Raw genomic sequence first — 21,907 nt, 5'->3', positions numbered from 1 at the left:
CTCACAAATCAATCAATTTACAACTATAAAAATATAACATCATCCAAGCTGGGGCTGCTGGAACTCAGGGGAAGAGGAGGAGAGACCTATGGAGTTCATGAAGGCAGGAGAAACCACGATGAGAGAAAGAAAAAACTGCTCTGAGCGTTTCGTGCTGCAGCCGCTCTGAGGCTGGAACTGCTGAGCACATGGAGCAGGAGCCGGCAGAAGCCTCAGCTGTGCCCTTCAAATGGAGTTGCCTGGAGACAGCAGGGGAAAAGAGGGCCTTGGTGGCCCCTGGGACAGCAAGACCACTAATAGTGTTCCCGTGGACCCATGCAGGAGTGATGAGCCAGAACAACTGAAAAAAGGGAGCCATTCAGAGGCTGGCGAGTCATCGCAAGGGACCGGCACAGGGCCCGTCTCAAGGGGAGGTGTTTGGAACGCAGGCAGTGGGGGGAACGGCCTACTGGCAGAACACTGGGGCACAGCAAGGATATCCAACCCACTCCCCAATCAGCACAGGACTATTCAGAGGAGACTGGTCAGGACTGCAGAATTGCATGGGGTGTGGTTTGATGAAAAAACTCAAACCCAGATCAGAGTTTCTATACAACACAGATCCACTGGGTGTCTGGAGGGCCGGAAGTACCTAGAAGGTCAACCATTAACCCCAGGGCTGCACAAAAAGCTTTCCCTAGGGAAACGGCAGCAAAGCAGCAATTTACCTCAACAACACAGCTCAAGTACTGGTTCCCACAGGAAGTTCCCCCATTTCAGAAGTAAGCAAAGGACAAAAAACTAGTTCTGGCCCAGGCACACCACCAGCACCTTGGGGCCTGCCTGGGAACCAGAGGCTTGGAGCCGGGGACTGGGCCCCACTCCCACATCCAGGCACACTGTACCAGTGCCTCAGGGTCCACCTGGGGACCCCAGGTATGGAGCCAAGGACCGGACCCCCTCCCACAACCAGGCACACCATGCCAACACCTTGGGGCCCATCTGGGAGCCTCAGGGCCTGACCAATGACCCAGGGCATGGAGAAGGGGACTGGACCCCCCTCCCACAACCAGGCACACTGTGCCAGCTCCTCGGGGCCCATCCTGGGACCGAGGCATGGAGAAGGAGACTGGACCCCCCTCCTACAACCAGAAACACCATGCCAGTGCCTCAAGGCCTGCCCAGTGACCCAGGGCATGGAGAAGGGGACTGAACCCCCCCTCCCATAATCAGGCATACCATGCCAGCACCTCGGGGCCCACCTGGGAATGCAAGGCATGGAGAAAGGGGCCGGACCCCCCTCCCACAACCAGGCACCCCACGCCAGTGCCTCAGGGCCTGCTCAAGGACCAGAGGCATGGAGAAGGGGACCAGACACATCCCACAACCAGGCACATCCCACCCAGCACCAAGGATCATGCCAAAAAATCACCTCCATGTGGGTGGCCCACCACAGTCACCACAACAACCATGGCTGCCACAAAAGCTGCTAGATGCCACAGCCACCATGCAGACGGTCTGCCTGCCACTGGAGTGCATTGACACAAAGAGAGTCACCAACAGAGATGAAAAGAAGAGGACATCTCTCTCCACAAAGCCCATTTCAGAGTGACAGAAGAAGCATCTGCTCTATGATAATATTGGGGGACCCGATCACACCTGTCAGCATTGGAGATCACCTAGGCAACAAATCAACAGAGTAACCATTATTCTTTCAGAAGGACAGAAGAAATCTAGGGTAATTAGAGGGGGAAGGGGAGATGGAGTGGGGGATGGGGAGAGATTGGACAAGGGGCATAAAGAATAATTATGATTTGTAACAATATATATATTAGTAATATTGATTTGATCAACACATCTCAATGTTGAACCCCCAAAATAAGTATAATCAATTTTGATTCAATAAATAAAACAAATAAATAAAAATCCTGAAATATGATTTAATATCAAATCCCCTATTCTTTAAATTCAAGCAATTAATTTAAGTAAAGTTTGTCCCACAGAGCATTTTCTAATTGGTTGTTGAGGTCCTTTCTTCATTGTTATTCTTCATGTGAGGAAGGAATACCTGTAGCTCCTAATGAGAGATGGTGAAAGGAGAGGTGACTGCCATCTGCTGGTCATTGATGGTATGCACCTGCCAGTCCTTTATTAGGGTTCAGGTGCCACCCATTTGTAAGGCCTTTATTAGGGTGCAGGTGCCACCCATCTGTAAGGCCTTGTCATGGGGTATCTGCTCCAATACCCTCATTTTGTGTCTGGAGTGTCTGAGGCACAAGGAGGTCTTACATCCCAATACCCAGAAAGCATCTAGCCAGTTTCTAGCTAAAACCCATGAGCAGTATACGTCCTCACATAAGTATCAGGCATGTGCTGGCACAAAGCCCAAAGTTTGGCTGGAGAAGGATGAGAGGAGAGGAGAAAGTATCGAAGCAAGAGACACCAAAGGAAGTTGGAAGCCACTGCAGACCTCCAGGAAAGGGGTCACAGGCTAAGGTAAGAAAATAGAGAGAACAGAGTGGATTTGAGAAATAGTGCAGAAAGAAAATCAGACTTGGTAAGACATTGGATCCAGAGAATGAAGGGGTGGGACTGCCAATGCCTGCCAATGAGTTGCACTTTGTGCTATCAATTAATCTTCATAAAACTTCATTTTGATCATTCATTAACTCCAGTCTCTTTTGGCTTTATACTGAAATCAGGACATATGGCAATGTGTCACTAGGTGGATGCTGAATGTCCCTCCCCACTCCGAGCCAGTTACCCCCACTAGTCTATCAGGAATCCTACACTGGGTGGGAGTCAAGAAGTCTGAGTGTGAGTCCCAAGTTCCATGATTTTTTGGCTGTGTGACCTTGGGAAAAGTCACTAAACATCTGGGAGTTTAATTTTTTCATCTTTCATTTGTGCATCTGAACAATGGGGCAATGACACCAATGGCTCCCTTTATGCTAAGTCAAGCTGCATATGAGCTAATGTCTGACATTTATCATCTTACTGAATCCTTGCAACCCTGTAAAATGGGCATCACCATTACCCTTGCTGTTCAGATAAGGACACTGAAGCTCTGAGAGATGGAGTGGCTTGCTCAAGGCCACACAGCTAGAAAGTGGCAGAGCTATAATTCAAACCCAGATTGCTTAGCTCCAAAGCTTTATTGCTCTAAATATTTGTCTCAGTTAGCTTTTGCTATAAAATGACTTACCCTTAAACAATGTTGACTTAAAACAACAATCATTTTATTCAGTTCACAATTCTTCTTCTTTTTTTTTTTTTTTAAAGATGACCAGTAAGGGGATCTTAACTCTTGCCTTGGTGTTGTCAGCACCACGTTCACCCAGTGAGCAAACCAGCCATCCCTATATGGGATCCGAACCCGTGGCCTTGGTGTTATCAGCACTGCACTTTCCCGAGTGAGCCACAGGCCGGCTCCTCAGTTCATAATTCTTTAGTACAGTATATTTATATAGCTCACAATTCTGATGTTAGCCAGCTAATCTGATGGATCTGTGCTCAGCTGGTGAGTTGGTGGTGGCTGAATGATCTAACATGGCCTCACTCAAATATTTGGTGATTGGCAGTTGGCTGGGAAATTTTTGTTCACCTCCATGTGGCCTCTCATCCTCCAGCAGGCTAGCTTGGACTCATTCATATAATGGTCTTAGGATTCCAAGTGTAACAAAAGAAGGCAAGCCTCCATGCTTAAGCATGTTTTTAGTCACAGCAAATCACAAAGCCAAATGAGAGTCAGTGTGGAAGGGCACTTTCAAAAGGTGTTGGTAGGCTCACTCCAGAGAGTGTGGTGCTGATAACACCAAGGCCACAGGTTCGGATCCCATATAGGGATGGCCGGTTAGCTCACTGGGTCAGCGTGGTGCTGACAACTCCAAGTCAAGAGTTAAGATCCCCTTACCAGTCATCTTTAAAAAAAAAAAGGTGTTGGTAGAGGGAAGGGAATAATTTGTGGCCATTTTTACAATCTGCTGTAGTTGCTATGCTATAACCTCTGACTATTTATTTCACAGAGCTGATCAAATGAGGTAAAGAATGTGAATCAGCTTTGTAAACGTCTATAAAACGCTGTCCAGAGGAGAGGTCTTGTTTAATTATTAACACTATATTCCATTAGCACCTCAAACTTGATTTGTCTGATTATTATCTCCATTTTAAAGATGAGGAAACTGAAGTCCAGAGAGGTTAGGTGGCTTTCCGACAGACATGCAGCCAGAATCTGAACAGAGGTCTGTGTGTTGCAGTGCTCTTCAGCAATTTAATTCTTCATTGCCTTGTTCTCTAATCAGTTCTCCTGAGTAGGTCTTGTTCCCCCAATTTAACTAAAATGCCATGAGGACTTAGAATATATTTTTTATTTGTTTTGTGGACCCTATAGTGGCCAGCTTTGCCATAAACACATGGTAGGCATTCAGTAGAGATTTATCAACTTAACTGAATCATTCATTCATTCTTCATTCATTCCCTTTTTAAGTAAACATTTATTGAGCACCAATTATTTCATAGGTCCTGGACACTGGGAATGCAGAAATTAATAACACACCATCCCTTTTCTTAAGGAACTTGCCTAGTTAAAGAAACAGTCAAACCAACACTGTAATCCAGAACTCATTTGGTAGAGAGAAGCTCAATGGGTTATTATGAGAGCAGAGTGAAGGGGATCTAAACTAGCCTGGAAGGCAGAGAAGGCACTTGCCTTCTTCAAGGCAAATAGGGAGTGTACTTCTGAAGAGAGCACAGCATATGCAAAGACTTGCAATGGAGAAATAACATAGTATGTGTAAGGACATAGCAGCGATCTATGATGCTGGAGCATAGGTAAGAAGCAACAAAGGATGAGAGGTGAGGTAAGCAGTTTAAACTTGATCTTAAAAGCGCTGGGATCCATGTTCACACAAAGAAGTGAAAACATGTTCAGATAAACACTTGTATGCAAATTTTTTCATTGCAGTTTTAGCACTCAAACTGGAAACAATCGAAATGTTCATATTCTGGTGAATAAATAAACAAAATATGGTACATTTATACAAAGGAATACTACTCAGCAATAAAAAGTAATGAACTACTGACATTTGCACTAACATGAAAAAAAATCTCAAAAACATGCTACCTGAAAGTAGCTGTGTTAGTTGGCTAGGGCTGCCATAACAGTTCCATGGACTGGGTGACTTAAACAAGACATTTATTTTCTCACAGTTCTAAAGACTAGAAGTCTGAGATCAGGTGTTGGCAAGTTAATTTCTTTTGAAGCCTCTCTCCTTGGCTTGTAGATGGCTGTTTTCTCTCTTTCATTTTCATGTGTTTTTTCCTCTATGTGTGAGTCTGTGTCCTTATCTCCTTTTTATAAGGACCCCAGTCATACTGGTTTAGGGCCCACCCTTATGACCTCATTTTAACTTAATTACCTCTTTAAAGACCCTCTCTCCAAATACAGTCACATTCTGAGATACTAAAGGTTGGGACTCCAAACATATGAATGAGGGGGAGTGGGGGAAAGACTCAGCCCATAACAGAAGCCATACACAAAAGACTACATATTGTATGGTTCCATTGGTACGACATTTCTAGAGAAGGAAAAATTATAGAGACAGAAAGCAGATCAGTGGTTGGCGGGGGCTGGGAATGGGAGCAGGGATTGACTGCATAAATGGGGAAAGAGGGCACAAGGGAACTTTTTTTTTTTTTTTTTTTAAAGATGACCGGTAAGGGGATCTCAACCCTTGGCTTGGTGTTGTCAGCACCACGCTCAGCCAGTGAGCAAACCGGCCATCCCTATATAGGATCCGAACCCGTGGCCTTGGTGTTATCAGCACCGCACTCTACCGAGTGAGCCACGGGCCGGCCCTCACAAGGGAACTTTTTGGGGTGATGGAATTGTTCTAAAATTGAATTTTGGTGATGGTTGCACAACTGTGTAAATTTACTGAAACTCATCCAACTGTACATTTAAAATAGGTGAATTTTATGGTATATAAATTGTTCCACAATAAAGCTATTAAAACAAAGCTGTGTGAGCCCTGAAAGAATCTTCATCTGGGGGTCAAGGTCAGTTTAGCATTTAGAACCATCTTTCTGGTGGTGAGTATGGAGAACAGGCTGGAGGAGGTGACTGTGGAGAAAAGGAGACCAATGAGGAGGCTGAGAGATGACCAGGCCTGTGCTCAGGGAGCAAACCTGGCACCTGCTCTTAAGGGAGGTGGTCTATGGGAAGTGTGGCTCCCGGGGACTGCCACAGAGGAAGGAAAACTTCCTGGAGGAGGAAATACCTCATGAAAGTGCCCAGCAGATGGTGGTCCCTTTGTCTGGCTTAATGGGTTTCTGAGAGGCAGAGAGGTACTGACAGAGGCTGATGATATATTTCTGTGTATGAATCAGCTCTGAGAACAATAGGTGGGGCAGGTAGTCAGAAACCCAGCCCTTTAGGATGGGAAATGAAAGGAATTCCTCACTGACCTGCTATCCTGCACTTCCCAGCCCCTTCTGGCCATACCGCAGTCTAGTGGCTCACTTGTGGCTGGGCCATGACAATGCTGCTCAACATGCATTTACTGGGGTTTTCCATGCCAGGCCCAGGCTGGAACAGGGGCCAGAGATAAATCAGACAGATATAGGCCTGGCTTTGAGGAGCTCACAGCAAACTCAGGGAGAGAGATGAGTAAGGTGGCTCTTAATTTTTTTTAGCAAGTGGTGCAAAAATACCCTTAGAAGAGATTAGGAGAATCTATGATAAACTACTCTGTGGGTACATACCAAACCTTTTGGCCACCTGGTATTTGGGTGAGATGGGGTGGCATGAGACTAGGGAGGTTTATACACAGACACATGTTTCTAAAAAGGGGAAAGGGACAGATGAAAATATGCAGGGCTGGATGCTGGCTGTAGGAAGGGAATTTCAGAAAGGAGAGACCTGGGGTGGGAAATTTTAGGTATGAAATATCATGAACTGTGCAGTGTACCCCCCCCATACTCCTCACATCCTTAGTATACTGCCCAAATGCCCAAATCCCTGATATGATTTGGTTTCTTGTGGAAATCAAAGGCTGAAACAAGGCTGGCTGGTTATCTCCTTGGTTAGAGCAAAGTATTATAACACCAAGGCCAAGGGTTTAGATCCCCTTACTGGCCAGCACCAAAAAAAAAAAAAAAAAAAAAGCTGAAACAGAATCAGGCCAAGCCAGACAAGGAGCATCAGCACCATCTGTGCTATGAGTCTAATTAGCAGGAGGCTGTGAGAGAGATGCCATGAAGGAAGCCTGGGGGTTCCTAGACATAAAGGAATGGAGCAGAATGGAGCAGAGTAGCGGGCAGTAGTTCAGGCTGCAGGAAGAGCAGGAACCAAAGGCAAGAGGCTGTGAAAGCCATGCTGCTTGATGGTGCTGGCACTACTGCAGTTGGATATCCCTGAAGACAGAGGTGGAGACAGGACCAGAACCTGAAGGGCTTTGAATGCTTCCTTCTCTGCTAAGAAATTGGGACTTTATCCTAAAATTCACAGGGAACCACTGAAGAGTTTTAAGCAGGGAGGAACATCATCAGATCTGTGTTTTAGAAACATTATCCTGGCTTCTTCCCCGAGAGAACACCAAATGGTAGGTGACACCGGTGCAGTGGGAGGGCCTGGGGCACTGGAATGGGAGGTCATGGCGGCTTTTGTGGAAGCTTTGGCAGCAGCCTCTGGGGCCAGGGTCGCAGCCGCGGTAGCTGCCAGGGCTCTGCGGCTCGCAGAGGTAAGGCCAAGGACATGGAGTGGATCCCATCACCAAGCTGAGCCACTTGGTCAAGGACATGAAAATCAAGTCCCTGGAGAAGATCTATCTCTTCTCCCTTCTCATCAAAGTCTGAGATCATTGACTTTTTCCTGGGGGCACTCCTCAAGGATGAGATTTTAAAGATTATACTGGTGCAAAAGCAGACCTGTGCTTGCCAGAGGACCAGGTTCAAGGTATCTGTAGCTACTGGGGACTACAATGGCCATGTCGGTCTGGGTGTTAAGTGCTCCAAGGAGGTAGCCACCATCATGTGAGGGGTCATCATTCTGGCCAAGCTCCCCATTGTCCTCGTGTGGAAAGGCTACTGGGGGAACAAGAATGGCAAGCCCCACACTGTCTCTTGCAAGGTGACAGGCCGCTGTGGCTCTGTGCTAGTGTGCTTCATCCCTACCCCCAGAGGCACTGGCATCATCTCAGACCCTGTGCCCAAGAAGTTGCTGCTGATGGCTGGTATTGATTACTGCTATACCTCAGCCAGGGGCTGCATGGCCACCTTTGATGCCATCTCTAAGACCTACAGCTATCTGACCTCTGGAAGGAGACTGTGTTTACCAAGTCTCCCTATCAGGAATTCACTGACCATCTTGTAAAGAGCCATACCAGAGTCTCCGTGCAGAGGACCCAGGCTCCAACCATGCTACAACATAGGGTTTTTACACAAGGAAACATAAAATTAATTAATTAAGCCTGTTTAAAAAAAGAAAAAGAAAAAGAAACATTATCCTGGAACTGGTGTTAAAAATGAAACAGAAGCGGGGAGAGGGGGAAGACTGGAACAGAGACGAGGCTAGAGAAAATAAGGATAAACATGTATTTACTTCATAAGCAGAAAACAACATTAAAAAAAGACTGATGATAAGAGTCTGAAACAGGGCAGGTACAGGGCAATCAGAGGTGTTATGTAGGCATCTCTCCATGGGACAGAGAAGGGGAAATGAGGAGAGTTAGTCTGGGGAAATTTACCATCTGGGTTTGTCATTTACTACAGAGTCTTGGAAGAAAATACTGAAAGGTAAGAGACTTCAATTAGTTAGCCCAAAATGTCTGGAGTGTTTACTTCTGTACTGTGTGTAAAGGTTGTATGTACAGGAATATATGAAGCCTTGCTTTGGGGTCTCCAACGGTAGTGCTCTTTGCAGCTCTCAAGCCTGTTTAGGACCTGGGCTTGGTCCCAACTTTTGTTCATAAAAGGTCAGCCCTCTCCCCCCATTTCTGATCACTAGGCCTTTGAAGGAAGCTGGATTTCCCTGGTTGGCTTCTTAATAATGCTCACCCTGATAACGGACTGTATAACAATTTCAGTGGTGGAAGGAAAAGCAGACACCACCTTCCACAAATAATATTCTCTAGCTCAACAAAGGGGATTATAGAACAGAACATTTAATTCAGTTTCATCCACTCATCCATCTATTCATTCAGCCATACAGTTATCAGTCAACAAATATTTGCTAAGGGCTTGCCCCATGCCAGCTTTGGCCAAGCTGGGTGCTGGGAATCCACGGATGAAAAGGTGAAGAATTCCCATTCCTTGGGAACTGAGGATCTACTGCATGCTCTTCTGCAGAATCAAGCCTTCAGTTCCTGCACCAGGCATCCCTGCCTGAGGACACTCTAGACAGAGGAGACCCCAGAATGCCTGTCATGCCTTTTTCTAAGACAACGCCCACCACCATCTCTTACCCCTGTTGCTTAGGCGGACATGTTATGAACCTCATGCCCATCCTCATCCCCACCCACCTCTGCATTTCCACATAGTTAATTACCCAGAGTTGTCCCCACCCTCTATCTTCAGTTCTTCTCATTCTTCCTTTTTCTTTAACTCACTGAACTGGCTTTTGTGCCTCTCACGCCTCTGGCCAATGTCTCCAGATGTCTCCCAATAACCGAATCCAATGTACTCCTCTCAATCCCTACCGAGTACTATTTGGGGAGGGATTTGACACCGTTGGTAATTCCCTTCTTCAAACTCATTTCTCCTTTTGTTTCCACACTGAGCCTTCTGAGTGCTCCTTCTCCCTCAGTTCCCTCTTTAGGCCTTTCCTCCATTGCATGTCCCTTAACTGTTGGTGTTCCCTGGGGTTCTGCCATCAGCTCTGTCCCTGGATCATCTAATCCCTCCCCCCACCCCCTGCCATAGCTTCAGTTACCGTCTATAACTTGTGGATCCCCAAGGTAGCCTGCATCTAATCTGACACAGACATATCCCACAGCCTTTTGAACATCTCCAGCTGGGAGCAACCTGTTCATTTCCTCTCTTATAACATGGTCTTTTAACAGTCTGTTAACTTATCTCTCTCCAGCCAAGGTCATATGTCTCTTGTATTCTATCATTATCTCCTAGTGAGCTCATAGCAAGAACTGAATGAACAACTGAAGAATGAATAAACGAGCACCTATCCAAGAGGAACCTATCCACTGGCTGCTCAGTATCTTGAAAAAGATTTTTATAATCTGGGATTAAAAAAACAAACAAAAACTGAGATAAGCTGAGCAAATCAGGTTCAGCCATTTGGGAACAGCAAAATTGAGAAAATCTGTAGTTAGTGGTGGGGCAAAAGCTAGAGGCCGTGGTAGAGATAAGCCATGGCAACCTATGACTGTGTTTCAGCTAAAATTATGAGAAGTAGAAACTCTGATTAAGCTAAGGAAGAAAACAGAATAGTCATACAGAAAGAAGAAGTGACGTCAAGAGAGTGACAAGGAGGCAAAGCGAGTAACCCACTCCAGCAAGACTGTGTCTGGAACAGCCCTGACCCTTCTTTACTCAATAAAAGCTGAGACCACATGACATTTCCCAGCAAGTTTTCCTGGCCAGCAAAGTTTGGGGGCCAGAGAACAATGGCGTCTGAGAGAAGAACTGTATGTTTCTTACTAGCCCTAATCAGCATGTCCCCCCTACCCCCCATTTTAAGAAACCAGAAATGATATGCTTAAGACAAAACTCATAACCAGATGGGGGTCGGGGGACCTCCTGCTGTCTTTCTGAATATTTGAGGCAGCAAGGGCAGAAATGTGATCCTCTGGTTATTGAGCCGAGGAATGAATAGGCTGGGGTGTGCGTGTGGGCACAGTGGGGCGGGGTAGGTGTGAAAGGGAACCAGTATCTGAGTATCCTCTTGGCTCACCCACCTAGTTTTGGTAATTGAGGGATTTTTACATTGATTTTTATAGAGCTGATAAGGTGTTTTAGAACAATCACCTGGAGACTTATCTCATTGTCCCCTGGGCTCTTGCCTGCCCAGCTGCCAGGAAGGTTGATGTGTCCTGGCCTTGGTGGCTGTACATTCCACAAGGCAGTCGATACAAGGTACGAATGTTCTCATAAAACAACTCTTTTAAAAAGTGGAAAGGCAGGCTTATTGTGTGTTGTTAAAAGCTACAACAAAGGGCCGGCCCGTGGCTCACTCGGGAGAGTGCGGTGCTGATAACACCAAGGCCCCGGGTTCGGATCCCATATACGGATGGCCGGTTCGCTCACTGGCTGAGCGTGGTGCTCACAACACCAAGTCAAGGGTTAAGATCCCCTTACCGGTCATCTTTAAAAAAAAAAAAAAAAAAAAAAAAAAAAAAAAAAAAGCTACAACAAAGACAACACCTATTTCACTTCTTATGTATTTTGCCTAAAGTGAAAGGAGGGATTACACGATGTCTAGCCCTGGAAATCCACATTCAAAGTTTCTCCCATATTTTCTCTGATCTTCAGGCTGGGTTAGTTGCCTCCTCTGGGTTCCCATGGCACCCTGTGATTCTCACACTGTGTTGCTGTTTTCTTCCCACACACTGTAAACTCCCAGAGATGAAAATCATGCTGTGTCCCCATTAGTCATATAGGGCCTGGTATACAGGAGGCCTTTAGCAATGTTTGTTGAATGAATGAATGAATGATCTAATTATCAAATACCTTGGTGTCAATAATTCCTGGGCCCCTGGGACTCTGGAATGAGCTTTGGACAGTTAGGTTCTGACCTGTTATCCTGCCTGGAATGCTATCCCCTAGTGACCTGTGGCAGCCCTGAAGCCCAGTTAGCTAGTGGGGTTCCTGAGTTCCTCCTACAGGTTCCTCTCTGCTACTCTGAATCTGGGGATCCTGCCTGCATAATGCTTGATTGCTCTTCATTCTGACCAATATTTGGCCCTGTCTAGATTTCCCACTCAAAGCCCTGTCAGAATCATTAGACTCTGATGCTAATCATTTCTGAGATGAAGTGGGACGAAGAGGGAGAAAGAAAAAGGTCAGCTTTCTATTTCTGACACCACCTTAGGTTCTTTTTTGAGACCTGGAGGCTGAGCAGTCTTGATCCTATGGCTCCCACTGCTGGTATCATTTGACATTGACCTCCCCAACAGTTCTGTCGGGCTTCCTTTGGTTAGCATATACTGTGGTTGATTGATTGATCTGATTTCTGGAAAACTGCTCTTGTTCTCAACATGAAGCACTTAGGTTAAGCCTCATCCTTAAGGAATAGGGAGTGAGATTTTTGTTTGTTTGCTTTTAAAGAAGTGGCATTTAAGGTGAGGTAGAAATGGTGGTTCTATTCCTTTTTGGAGATTTGCCTTTTACAATTCAAATAGGGAAAACATGACTGGAATGAGATGAGTTAATTTTACATTGCTAAATGGCCCACTTTTTTTCAAAATGAAAATGTGTTTATTTTTTTTCTGATTATAAAAATGATACAGGACTAACTGGTTAGCTCAGTTGGTTAGAGTGTGGTGTTGGTAACACCAAGGTCAAGGGTTCAGATCCCTGTACCAGCCAGCTGCCAAAAAAAAAAAAAAAAAAAAAAAAAGAAAGATGCAGACTCTTGTAAAAATTCAAACATGTATGAGAAAGAGAACAAAAATTAGCCAAATGCTATCACCTAAAGACAACCACAGAATTGAGAGCATGGGCTTTGGGCATACCTGAGCTAGAAACATAACACTACTTCTAACTATATGGTTTCGGGCAAATTACTTAACTTTTCTGAGCTCCAGTTTCTTTATCTGGAAAATACAGATAATTTAAGCTATGTGACATCTATAAAGTAGGGATAATAATAGGTAAGTAAAAATATTTACTTACTCTATAGATTGTTTCAAAGGTTAAATGAGAATATTTAAGTAAAAGGCCTGGCATGGTGACTGCACACTCTATGAATAAGTAATAGTGGTCACTATTTCAGATCTCCTTGTTTTTTATGACTTTTTTTTTTTGGTGTCTGGCCAGTCTAGGGATCAAACCCTGCACCTTGTTGTTGTCAGCACCACGCTCTAACCAACTGGGCTAACCAGCGAGTCCTCTTTGTTTCTTAATCCAGTGTTTCCCCCCTTAAATCTCACTGGAATTGAACTTTTTTTTTTTTTTTTTTTTTTTTTAAAAGATGACCGGTAAGGGGATCTTAACCCTTGGCTTGGTGTTGTCAGCACCACGCTCAGCCAGTGAGCTAACCGGCCATCCCTATATGGGATCCGAACCCGGGGCCTTGGTGTTATCAGCACCGCACTCTCCCGAGTGAGCCACGGGCCGTCCCTGGAATTGAACTTGTCAATAAACATTTATTGAGAAACTATTAGATTCTGCTGTTATTGTCTTTATTATTATTATATTAGGATGAAGCTAGTTCTAAAATCCTACTTAGCTATTTGTTTAAATAAATCTTTTCTTAGACCCTATATGAAATTGTTTTCTATTCATTCTTCCTTTTAACAACATAAAATTGATCTCGAACTTAGGCCCCTTTTTGGTGAAGGGATAATAGAATACAAAAGGGTTGCTTGAGGATTAAATGAGTCAGTCTTTGCGATGTACTCACAACATCCTAGGTGCTCAATAAATTATAGTTATTGTCATCCAAGCAATGCACATGAACTAAAAGACTTTCTTTATCTGTGATTTAAGGGAGTGAAAGTACAGAGGGGTCCTCTTTTCTAGTTTACCTTTGATCTTAAATCTTAGCATTCAGGCATTATCTAAATAAAACACCAATCCCTTGGACATAGTCCTACGCATATTTACTGGCATTTGCCAGCTGTGGTTCCCTCCTAAAACTAATCAAAGATCCACCCCCTCCAAAACCCCTACTCCCCAACCTTCCTTCAACCACAACACCTGACCCGAAAACTTCCAAGATTAACTTCTGTTTGCCTGGACTCTAGGTTCCCACATCATGTAGATACTCAGTACATTCCATTTGTTATTTGGCTTCTACCAAAAGGAATTCTCACTTGACTGATATGCATAGAGATTCCAAAGTTCTGCAGTAAAATGCGTTAGAGTTTACAGTACCTATTACTGGTTTTCTAAATGCAGTTTTAAACTAATAATGAAACAGCAAAATACAGTGTTTAAGATCATAGATACCACAGCCAAATTGCCTGGGTTATAATCCTTGTTCTGTCACTTTTTTTTTTCTTCTAAAAGATGACCGGTAAGGGGATCTTAACCCTTGACTTGGTGTTGTCAGCACCACACTCACCCAGTGAGCCTACCGGCCATCCCTATATGGGATCCAAACCCATGGCTTTAGTGTTATCAGCACCGCACTCTCCCAAGTGAGCCATGGGCCGGGCCGATTGTTCTCACTTTGTGATGTTGGACAAGTTATTTAACCTCTCTGTGCGAAAGTTTACTTATCTGAAAAAAGGGGATGATAACGTGTCTTACTTTCTAGGGTTGTTATGGAGATTTGATGTGTTAATATTTGTAAAGAACTTGGAACAGAGACTGCCATATAGGAATATAGTTAGTGGTATATAAGAGTTTGTTATATAATAATAGTTACCATTTATGGAGTACATGGCTATCTGCCAGGCACAGAACATGTTACTTTCAAGCCCTTCAATCATGCAAGGTAGATAATTTATAGTGGTGTGCTAGAGCTGGCCTGTATTTGCTTATGAGAGCCAAATGTTAAGTTTTCAGAAGTTTGCAAGTCAATTGTTAAACAGAGCCAATACTAAAAATTAAATTATATAAATTTACAATCAAATAAATTATGTTCAAGACAAATAAATATTCAAATTTCATCATTTCCTACAGTAGATTTTACTACATTTACTACTATGTATGCTCTTGAGGTTATTTATGTTTATTGTATCTATATGGTGAAAATAATGGTGTGATACCATGTACCTCTTCCTAACTCTGCATTCCGTGACATCAATATTTATAGTTTGAAGTCTGCTATGTGGAGGATTTATACCACAGAAGTTGGCAACCACTACAAGTCAGGACTTTCTTATTCTGCAAGTCGGTTGTTAAACATTTATCTGCACACCACTGGATATTGTTATCCCTTCTTTAAGATGATGAAATTGAGAACCAGAGAGGTTAAGTGATTTGCCTAAGGCCACACAGCTAGAAAGTGGTAAAGCTGGGATTCAAACCCAGGTTTTTGTTTATTTGCTTGGTTGCTTTTTAAAAGAAAAATTATGTTTCCAAAGCCCACATGCTTGCCATTTAGCCACCCTCCCCTGAGCATAGGAATATCCAAACTGGGTAAGGCTCAGACACAGAAACAGAAGAGCTATCCCTTTCCTCCCCCTCCAGCTACCCTCCCCTTAATATACATGCCTAACCCCCAGCCTGCCCTCTCCTGTGCATAGCTGTGGTCATTCCTTTCTAGTCCCATTATCCCAACCCAGACTTGGAGATGCCTTTGATTACTTATCTGAACTTGATAATCCCATTATTGTCTTACCTGTGGTCCATCTTGCCCATTATCTCTTCCCCAAATATCCTTTCTTTTGTCCAAGGTTAAGATTAAATTCATCCTTTCCAATACCTGTCCTGTTTTCTATTTTCCTGGTTTGAGAAGGATTGGCACAGTAGTTAAGATTCCTCAAATAATCAATTTCCTTACACCGTTTTTCTTTTTCTTTTTTTTGTTTTGGCACCTGGCCGGTAAGGGGATCTGAACTTTTGACCCTGGGTTTAATTTTCTTAAACTTTCTATTAATGTAAACATACACACAGAAAACTATACATGCCAGAAGTGCACATTTTAAGTTATTTTCAACACACCCATGTGACCAGCACCCAGATCAAGAACCAGAACATTACCTTCTTCTCAGAAGCCTCTTCCTACTCCCTTTCAGTTTCTGTTCTCCCAAGGGTTACCACTAATCTGGCTTCCAAAAGACATGCAACTCTTAATATTGGCATATCTAGGACTGTGTTGAACTGGGTACTCTATAGATTATTATCATCTGCTCCTTTGAGAGTAGTATTAAGACTCTTCTCTGGTCAATTATCTTGACTTATTTCCCACTCCTATGCAGCAATATCAAGAGACCTGAGTTCCGATCCCAGTGCAACCACTTAATAAACCTGTGACCCTGGAAAATCCACCTTCTCTCTGAGCCTCAGTAATCTAGTCTATAAAATACAAAATCCATTTGCAGGGTTGCTATTAGGACTAAGTTAAACATCACTCTCAAAGTACCTGGTACAATGTGCCTGCTGTATAATAATGTAACAGCCAACTGTTATGGATTTTATTATTTGCAGGCATGGTATGAGAGCTTTATGTATATTATCTCATTTATAACTCTGGCCAAATAGGATTATTTGATTTTCTCATCTGCTTCTTCTCCCAGTCTTTCACATCTCAGTCAAGGGCATCCCCATTTACCTAAAGATTTAGGTTCCATATCTACGCATTTTCCTTGATTCCTATCTTTTCGACAGTCCACTTATCTAATTTGTCAGCAGTTTGGCTGACTCTAAAAGAAAATCCAAGTCACTCAGCTCTCTCGGTTTCCACTACCACTACCCTATTTTAAGCCACCACTATCCCTCACTTAAATATCTTCACAAGAATGTAAGCTACATGTGAATAGGCTCTGTATCACCAGCACCTGAGCACCCAGAACAGTGCCTGGCCCTTAGTAGGCTTTTGATAACTATGTCTTAAATGAATGCATGTTCCAACAAACCCTTGGAGTGGGTACTATTATTATTCCCATCTTACAGATGAGAAAAAAGGCTTCTAGTGGTTAAATAACCAAGGTCACACAACAAATAGCAAAACTAGGATTCAAATCCAGCAGTCTAACTCTAGAACCTGCCTGTCCACTATGCTGCGGTATTGAACTACACTAGCTTATTTTGAAGTCAATTATTAAGGGTTGTTGTCGTTGTTGTTGTTGTTTGGTGATGTTAGGATAAATTTTAATTTCCCCAACCTGAAAAGTTTTCTTCAAGTTTTCCTGAGAGTTCATGCGTGCCTACACACAGCCTCGTAGACACTGGCCTCTTCTCCCGACATCCAGCTATAGTGACCTCTTTGCTCTTCCCAGCTAATGCGCCTGCCTCTATCCGAAACACGCCCCCTCTGGAAACTTCTTCTAATTTCTCAGTTCGGAGGGATTATAACAGGCAGTACTTTATCCCAGCTGGCACCATCCTACTAAAATTAGTTGTTTATTTCCGTCTTTATTTACTGCTGTGCCCCCAGTGCCTAAGAAGCGCCTGGAGTAGAATAGTTACTTAATACGTATTTGTTGAATAAAGGAATCAAAGAGCAAGGATTATTATATCAATTTTCAAGTGGAAAGCCTGTAGCTCCTAGAGGTCAGGTATTTTGCGAGTCAGTCATTAAGCGGCAAAGATGAGCGATTTGAAACCTTGCCTCCCGGACCACGCCCCACTTCCCAGTCGCTCACTTCCGTCGGCTCTTAATGGCCCCGCCTACTTCGGACTGCGCAGCCTCCGTGACTAGTTTGATCCTCGGTCGGCCGCCGTAGCGCGTCGCCTCCGTTGCCTTGGGAAACGACCCGGGACCTAGCAGGGAGCGCAGACATTTCCCGCCGGCGGGAGCTGCTGCTGTGGCTGACAGAGGGTCTCAGAAGCGGAGGCGCCCAGCGCTGCAGCACCATGGCGGACCAGATTTATCTGGAAAATATAGACGAGTTCGTCATGGACCAAAACAAAATCGTGAGGAGCTAGGACTAGGGAATGCGGGCGTGCGACTGAGGTCCTGGGCCTGACCAGAGCTGCGGGGGCCTTGACCCCCCCGCTTGTGGCCTCTTGGGGACTGGCCGAGGGGACACATGTCCCCAAGCATTGTGCCCCCAGGTCTAGTGAGGACTCCTCGGGGAGGTCCAACGACGTGCGCGCAAGTCAGCGTCCCTTGGGTGGGCGTGCTGGGAACTGTGCACCGGCAGGGGTCGCGGAGAGAGGGGCGTTGGTTGAGAATATTTCTAAGACGTGCCTACAACTGTCTTAAAAGGTAGTTGGCGTTTAAAATCTCAGGTTTACAGTTGAGGAAATTGTCTTAACTGGGTAAAATGACAAGTCGTTTAACCTCCAGACGCTCAGTAAGTTTCCTCTTCCTGGAAGTTTAAGTGCTGTATTGAGAGAGGAATGACGCGCCTTACAGGGTTGGTCAAAAGATCAAGTGAGGCTGTAGATGTGAATACACTTTGCAGACCGTGAAAATTAAGTGCCTACTATGAGCTAAGTAACTTTGGATACACATTATTGCATTTAATCTTTACAGTGACCCCCACCCCCCACGCTAAGTCGGTGATAGTATCGCTGCAAGAGGAAATTGAAGTAAAGGGGCCAAATAACTTATTTTCAGTCAGTAAGGTATAAGGCAATTTTCCACCCTAGGTCTGTTCTTCCATTGAAGCTTTCGTTTACTTTATACTGCCTTTACCTAATCTATGTAAGTCTTCTAATTATTGGACTTAGCATTTAGAATTAGAAGAGACTTTGAGAGAAGAGAGTGATAGGCATACTGGGTCAGGGAAAGATGAAGGCTTGATGCCAGTAGTATACCCAGTCTAACTTCTGATACAATATTCATCCGCTTTATTCAGTCATTTCCAGATCACCGCACCTTCTGTGCCCTTTAATGTTTGTATGGCTGCAACTTTCCATAGAAGTTTCTGAGTCATACACTTCAAAGTAATCCAGCTTCTGGGGGAGTTTTAGGATAGTTTTGGGTAGTGTCCCCCCAAAAAGACAGAATGTGGAGAAAGGAGTGTGAGGAAAATGAGGGCTTTTTCTGAAGGTATATTCAGCCTGCCTGTTAAGATTCTTTTGCATTAGTCTGTGAAACAAACTTCTCAGCGTTTGTAAGATAAATATTTTGTTCCTACTTACCCACATAGATGGTTCTTGGCAAAACTGCAGTAGCATCTATTGTAATTTATAAAGTATAATCAAATAAGAGTGGAATCTTTAGGAGCTGGTCTTTGGGACTGATCAGCACTCTGGAGTCATTTAATAAAACACTAAAAAAGTTTCTTCTTGCAGGTGACATACAAATGGCTCAGCTATACACTAGGGGTTCATGTTAACCAAGCCAAACAGTAAGTACAATTTACTGCCAATTTTAATCATATTGGAGGTTTTTGTTTTCTTTGTTTTTAACTTCACAGATAGCCTGTATGTTAGAACTAATCCTCCCCACCCCCCCGGGAAAATGGAAAAGATTACTATTTTTACTACCTTTTACTACTTTAGCTCTTTTAGGAGATTGGTGGACTTGTGTACAAATGTGTGGTGATAAATTTACTTGATTTATTTGTACCCTTCACCTTTGGTTAACATCACTTTGTTATTTCAGTTTTATTGAACAGGCTAGCAAGTTCTGTTTACATCTCAGATTTATATGTCTGTTATCTTATGTCATTACTAAATTTTCACATGTGCTCCTTTTAGGCCCGTCTCTGGGTGTTATTGAAATGCTTCCATAATGAGGTCAACAGGTGTTTGACACAAACTGTATGACAGTATAAGATAGGGGAGGCCTATTTCTGTGAAACTAAAAAGAGAGTGTTTAGGATGGCGCAGAGCATTGCTCTTCTTGAATTTTGCCGTATCACCTTTCCTTGCCGAAACCTGTTGTCCAGCTTGAGGCCAAAAGGGAAAAGGCAAGCTTTTGAATTAGCTTCAGCATTTTTTGACCTCCAGAGTTATAGACGTTATCTGTGTCCCAAGGGGAGGAATTGGTGAACAAACTGAGTTAAATGCTCATTTAGTTTGTTTTTTCCTAAGGGTGGTCCGTTTTTTCTCTATTTCTTGAGTTATAGGAACTTCCTTTGAGTCGTAAGAATGTTCCATGAGTCTTAGAAAGTCCCTGATCTCTAGAATGGGTTGACTCAGCTTTATTTGGATTACTGTTAGGTCTAGGATTTTGGCTGTGATGTTTAAGATTTCAAGACCTGAAACTCTTAGGCCAGGGATGGTTTTGGACTGGTTTTGACTGCCTAAAGATTGCCCCAAAGGCCTAAACCCATGAGATTCAGGTAACTGGGAATGGATACCTATAAGAGTTATTGTACCTTATGGTTATGGATGTTTAAATATGAAATGAAGTAGCTGTTACTTATAAGCCTACCGGGGTTTTAAAGATGCACAATGAGCACTGGAGTTCCCTAAAGATGATGTAATGCTCTGTAATTTTACTGTAGCCATCCTGATTACCTATAATTTTTATAGCATTAACATACTATCTAGCTCCTGTCTGTCTACTCAGGTTCATCCCATACCGCTCTCTACTTCACTTATATTTATCCCATATTTGCCTTTCTGTTCTTCCAATATACCAAGCTTATTCTCACCCTAGGACCTTTGTACCATTCCCTCTGCCTGGCATGCTCTTCTCCCAGCTGTCCTCATCCTTCAGGTTTCAGCTCAAATTTTATGTTACTTCTAACAAGTCTTCCCTAATGGTCTATTTTAAATATCCCCTCTTTAACTCTTTGTCATGTCATTCTGTTAATTTCTCTTATAATTCTTTAAAAAAAATAGATTTATTAAGATATAATTCACATACCATATAATTCACCCACTTAAAGTATACAATTCAGTGTTTTTTAAATATAATTACAAAGTTGTGCAACCATCACAATTTTAGAACATTTTCCTCACCCCAAAAAGAAATCATGTATCTATTAACAGTCACTCATTATTTCCCCCCCACCTGCACCCTCCCAGCCCTAGACAACCACAAATTTTTCTGTCTATGGATTTACCTATTCTGGACATTTCATGTAATAAGTGGAATCATATAATATATAATCTTATGTGTCTGATTTCTTTCACTTAGTGTAATGTTTTTGAGATTTGTCCATGTTGTAGCATGCATCAGTACTTAATTCCTTTTTATGGCTAAATAATATTCTATTATATGGTGTATTAGATTCCTAGGGTTGCCATAACAAAGTACTACAAATGGGTTCATTTAAAACAGAATAAAATTATTGTCTTACAGTTCTGTAGGCTAAAAGTCCGAAATCAAGGTGTTGGCAGGGCGATGCTCCCTCTGAAAACTGTAGGAAAGAATCCTTCCTTACCACTTCCCACCTTCTGGTTGTTTGCTGGCAATATTTGGCATTTCTGAGAATGTAGCTGCATAACTCTAATCTCTGCCTCTGTTATCACGTCTTGTTCCCTGTGTGTCTATATCTTCACATAGCCATTTTATAAGAACACCAGTCATATTGGATTAGGAGCCCACTCTACTTCAATATAACCTTTTCTTAACTAATTATGACTGCAATAATCCTGTCTCCAAATAAGGTTACATTTTAAGTTATTGGGAGTTAGGACTTCAACATACTTTTCTTGGGAGACTATGTTCATTCAGCCCGCAGTACGGACATACCACAGTTTGTTTATGTATTCACTGGCTGATGGGCATTTGGTTTGTTTCCACATTTTGACTATTATGAGGATGCTGCGATGAACATTTGTGTATAAGTTTTTGTATGAACATGTATTTTCAGTTCTCTTGGGTATATATATTGAGGACTGGAATTGCTGAGTCATGTGGTAACTTTGTATTTAACATTTTGAGAAACTGACAAACTACTTTTCAAAATGGCCACACTATTTTACAATCCCACCAGCAATGTATGAGTATCCAGTATCTCCACATTCTTGTCAACACTTATTATGTCTTTTCTATTTTAGCCATCCTAGTAGATGTAAAGTGGTATCTCATGGTTTTTGGGGGGTTTTTTTGGCAGGAGGTCAGGTGGCTGGTATGGGTATCTGAAGCGATGACCTTGCTGTTATACAGTGCACTCTAACCAATGAGCTAACCAGCCAGCCAATCTCATGGATTTGATTTGCATGTCCCTAATGACTAATGATGTTGAGCATCTTTTCATGTGCTTATTGGCCATTTGTATATCTTCTTTGGAGA

At 43.2% G+C, this 21,907-nt stretch overlaps 1 protein-coding gene and 1 pseudogene across 3 annotated transcripts in view; both read left to right on the top strand.

Moving 5' to 3' along the window:
• The window catches only part of POLD3 (DNA polymerase delta 3, accessory subunit), a 108,462-nt gene that overhangs the window by 42,438 nt on the left and 44,117 nt on the right, over positions 1-21,907 (top strand). The window contains exons 1-2 of one of the 3 annotated variants that reach the window (XM_063093608.1): positions 17,538-17,679; positions 19,009-19,064. In XM_063093608.1, coding sequence (XP_062949678.1) covers positions 17,620-17,679; positions 19,009-19,064 — 116 coding nt within the window. In that variant the 5' untranslated portion in view covers positions 17,538-17,619. Of the gene's footprint in view, positions 1-17,537; positions 17,680-17,905; positions 17,975-19,008; positions 19,065-21,907 lie in introns of those variants that run through there. The other 2 variants (XM_063093610.1, XM_063093609.1) reach the window with 2 other exon arrangements.
• On the top strand, positions 7,622-8,445 carry LOC134376276 (small ribosomal subunit protein uS5-like; annotated as a pseudogene).

The sequence above is a fragment of the Cynocephalus volans genome, chromosome 4 (genome assembly GCF_027409185.1).
Source record: "Cynocephalus volans isolate mCynVol1 chromosome 4, mCynVol1.pri, whole genome shotgun sequence".
Classification (NCBI taxonomy): Eukaryota; Metazoa; Chordata; class Mammalia; order Dermoptera; family Cynocephalidae; genus Cynocephalus; species Cynocephalus volans.
Note: the sequence above shows the minus strand (reverse complement) of the source record. Positions and strands in the feature narration are given on the sequence as shown.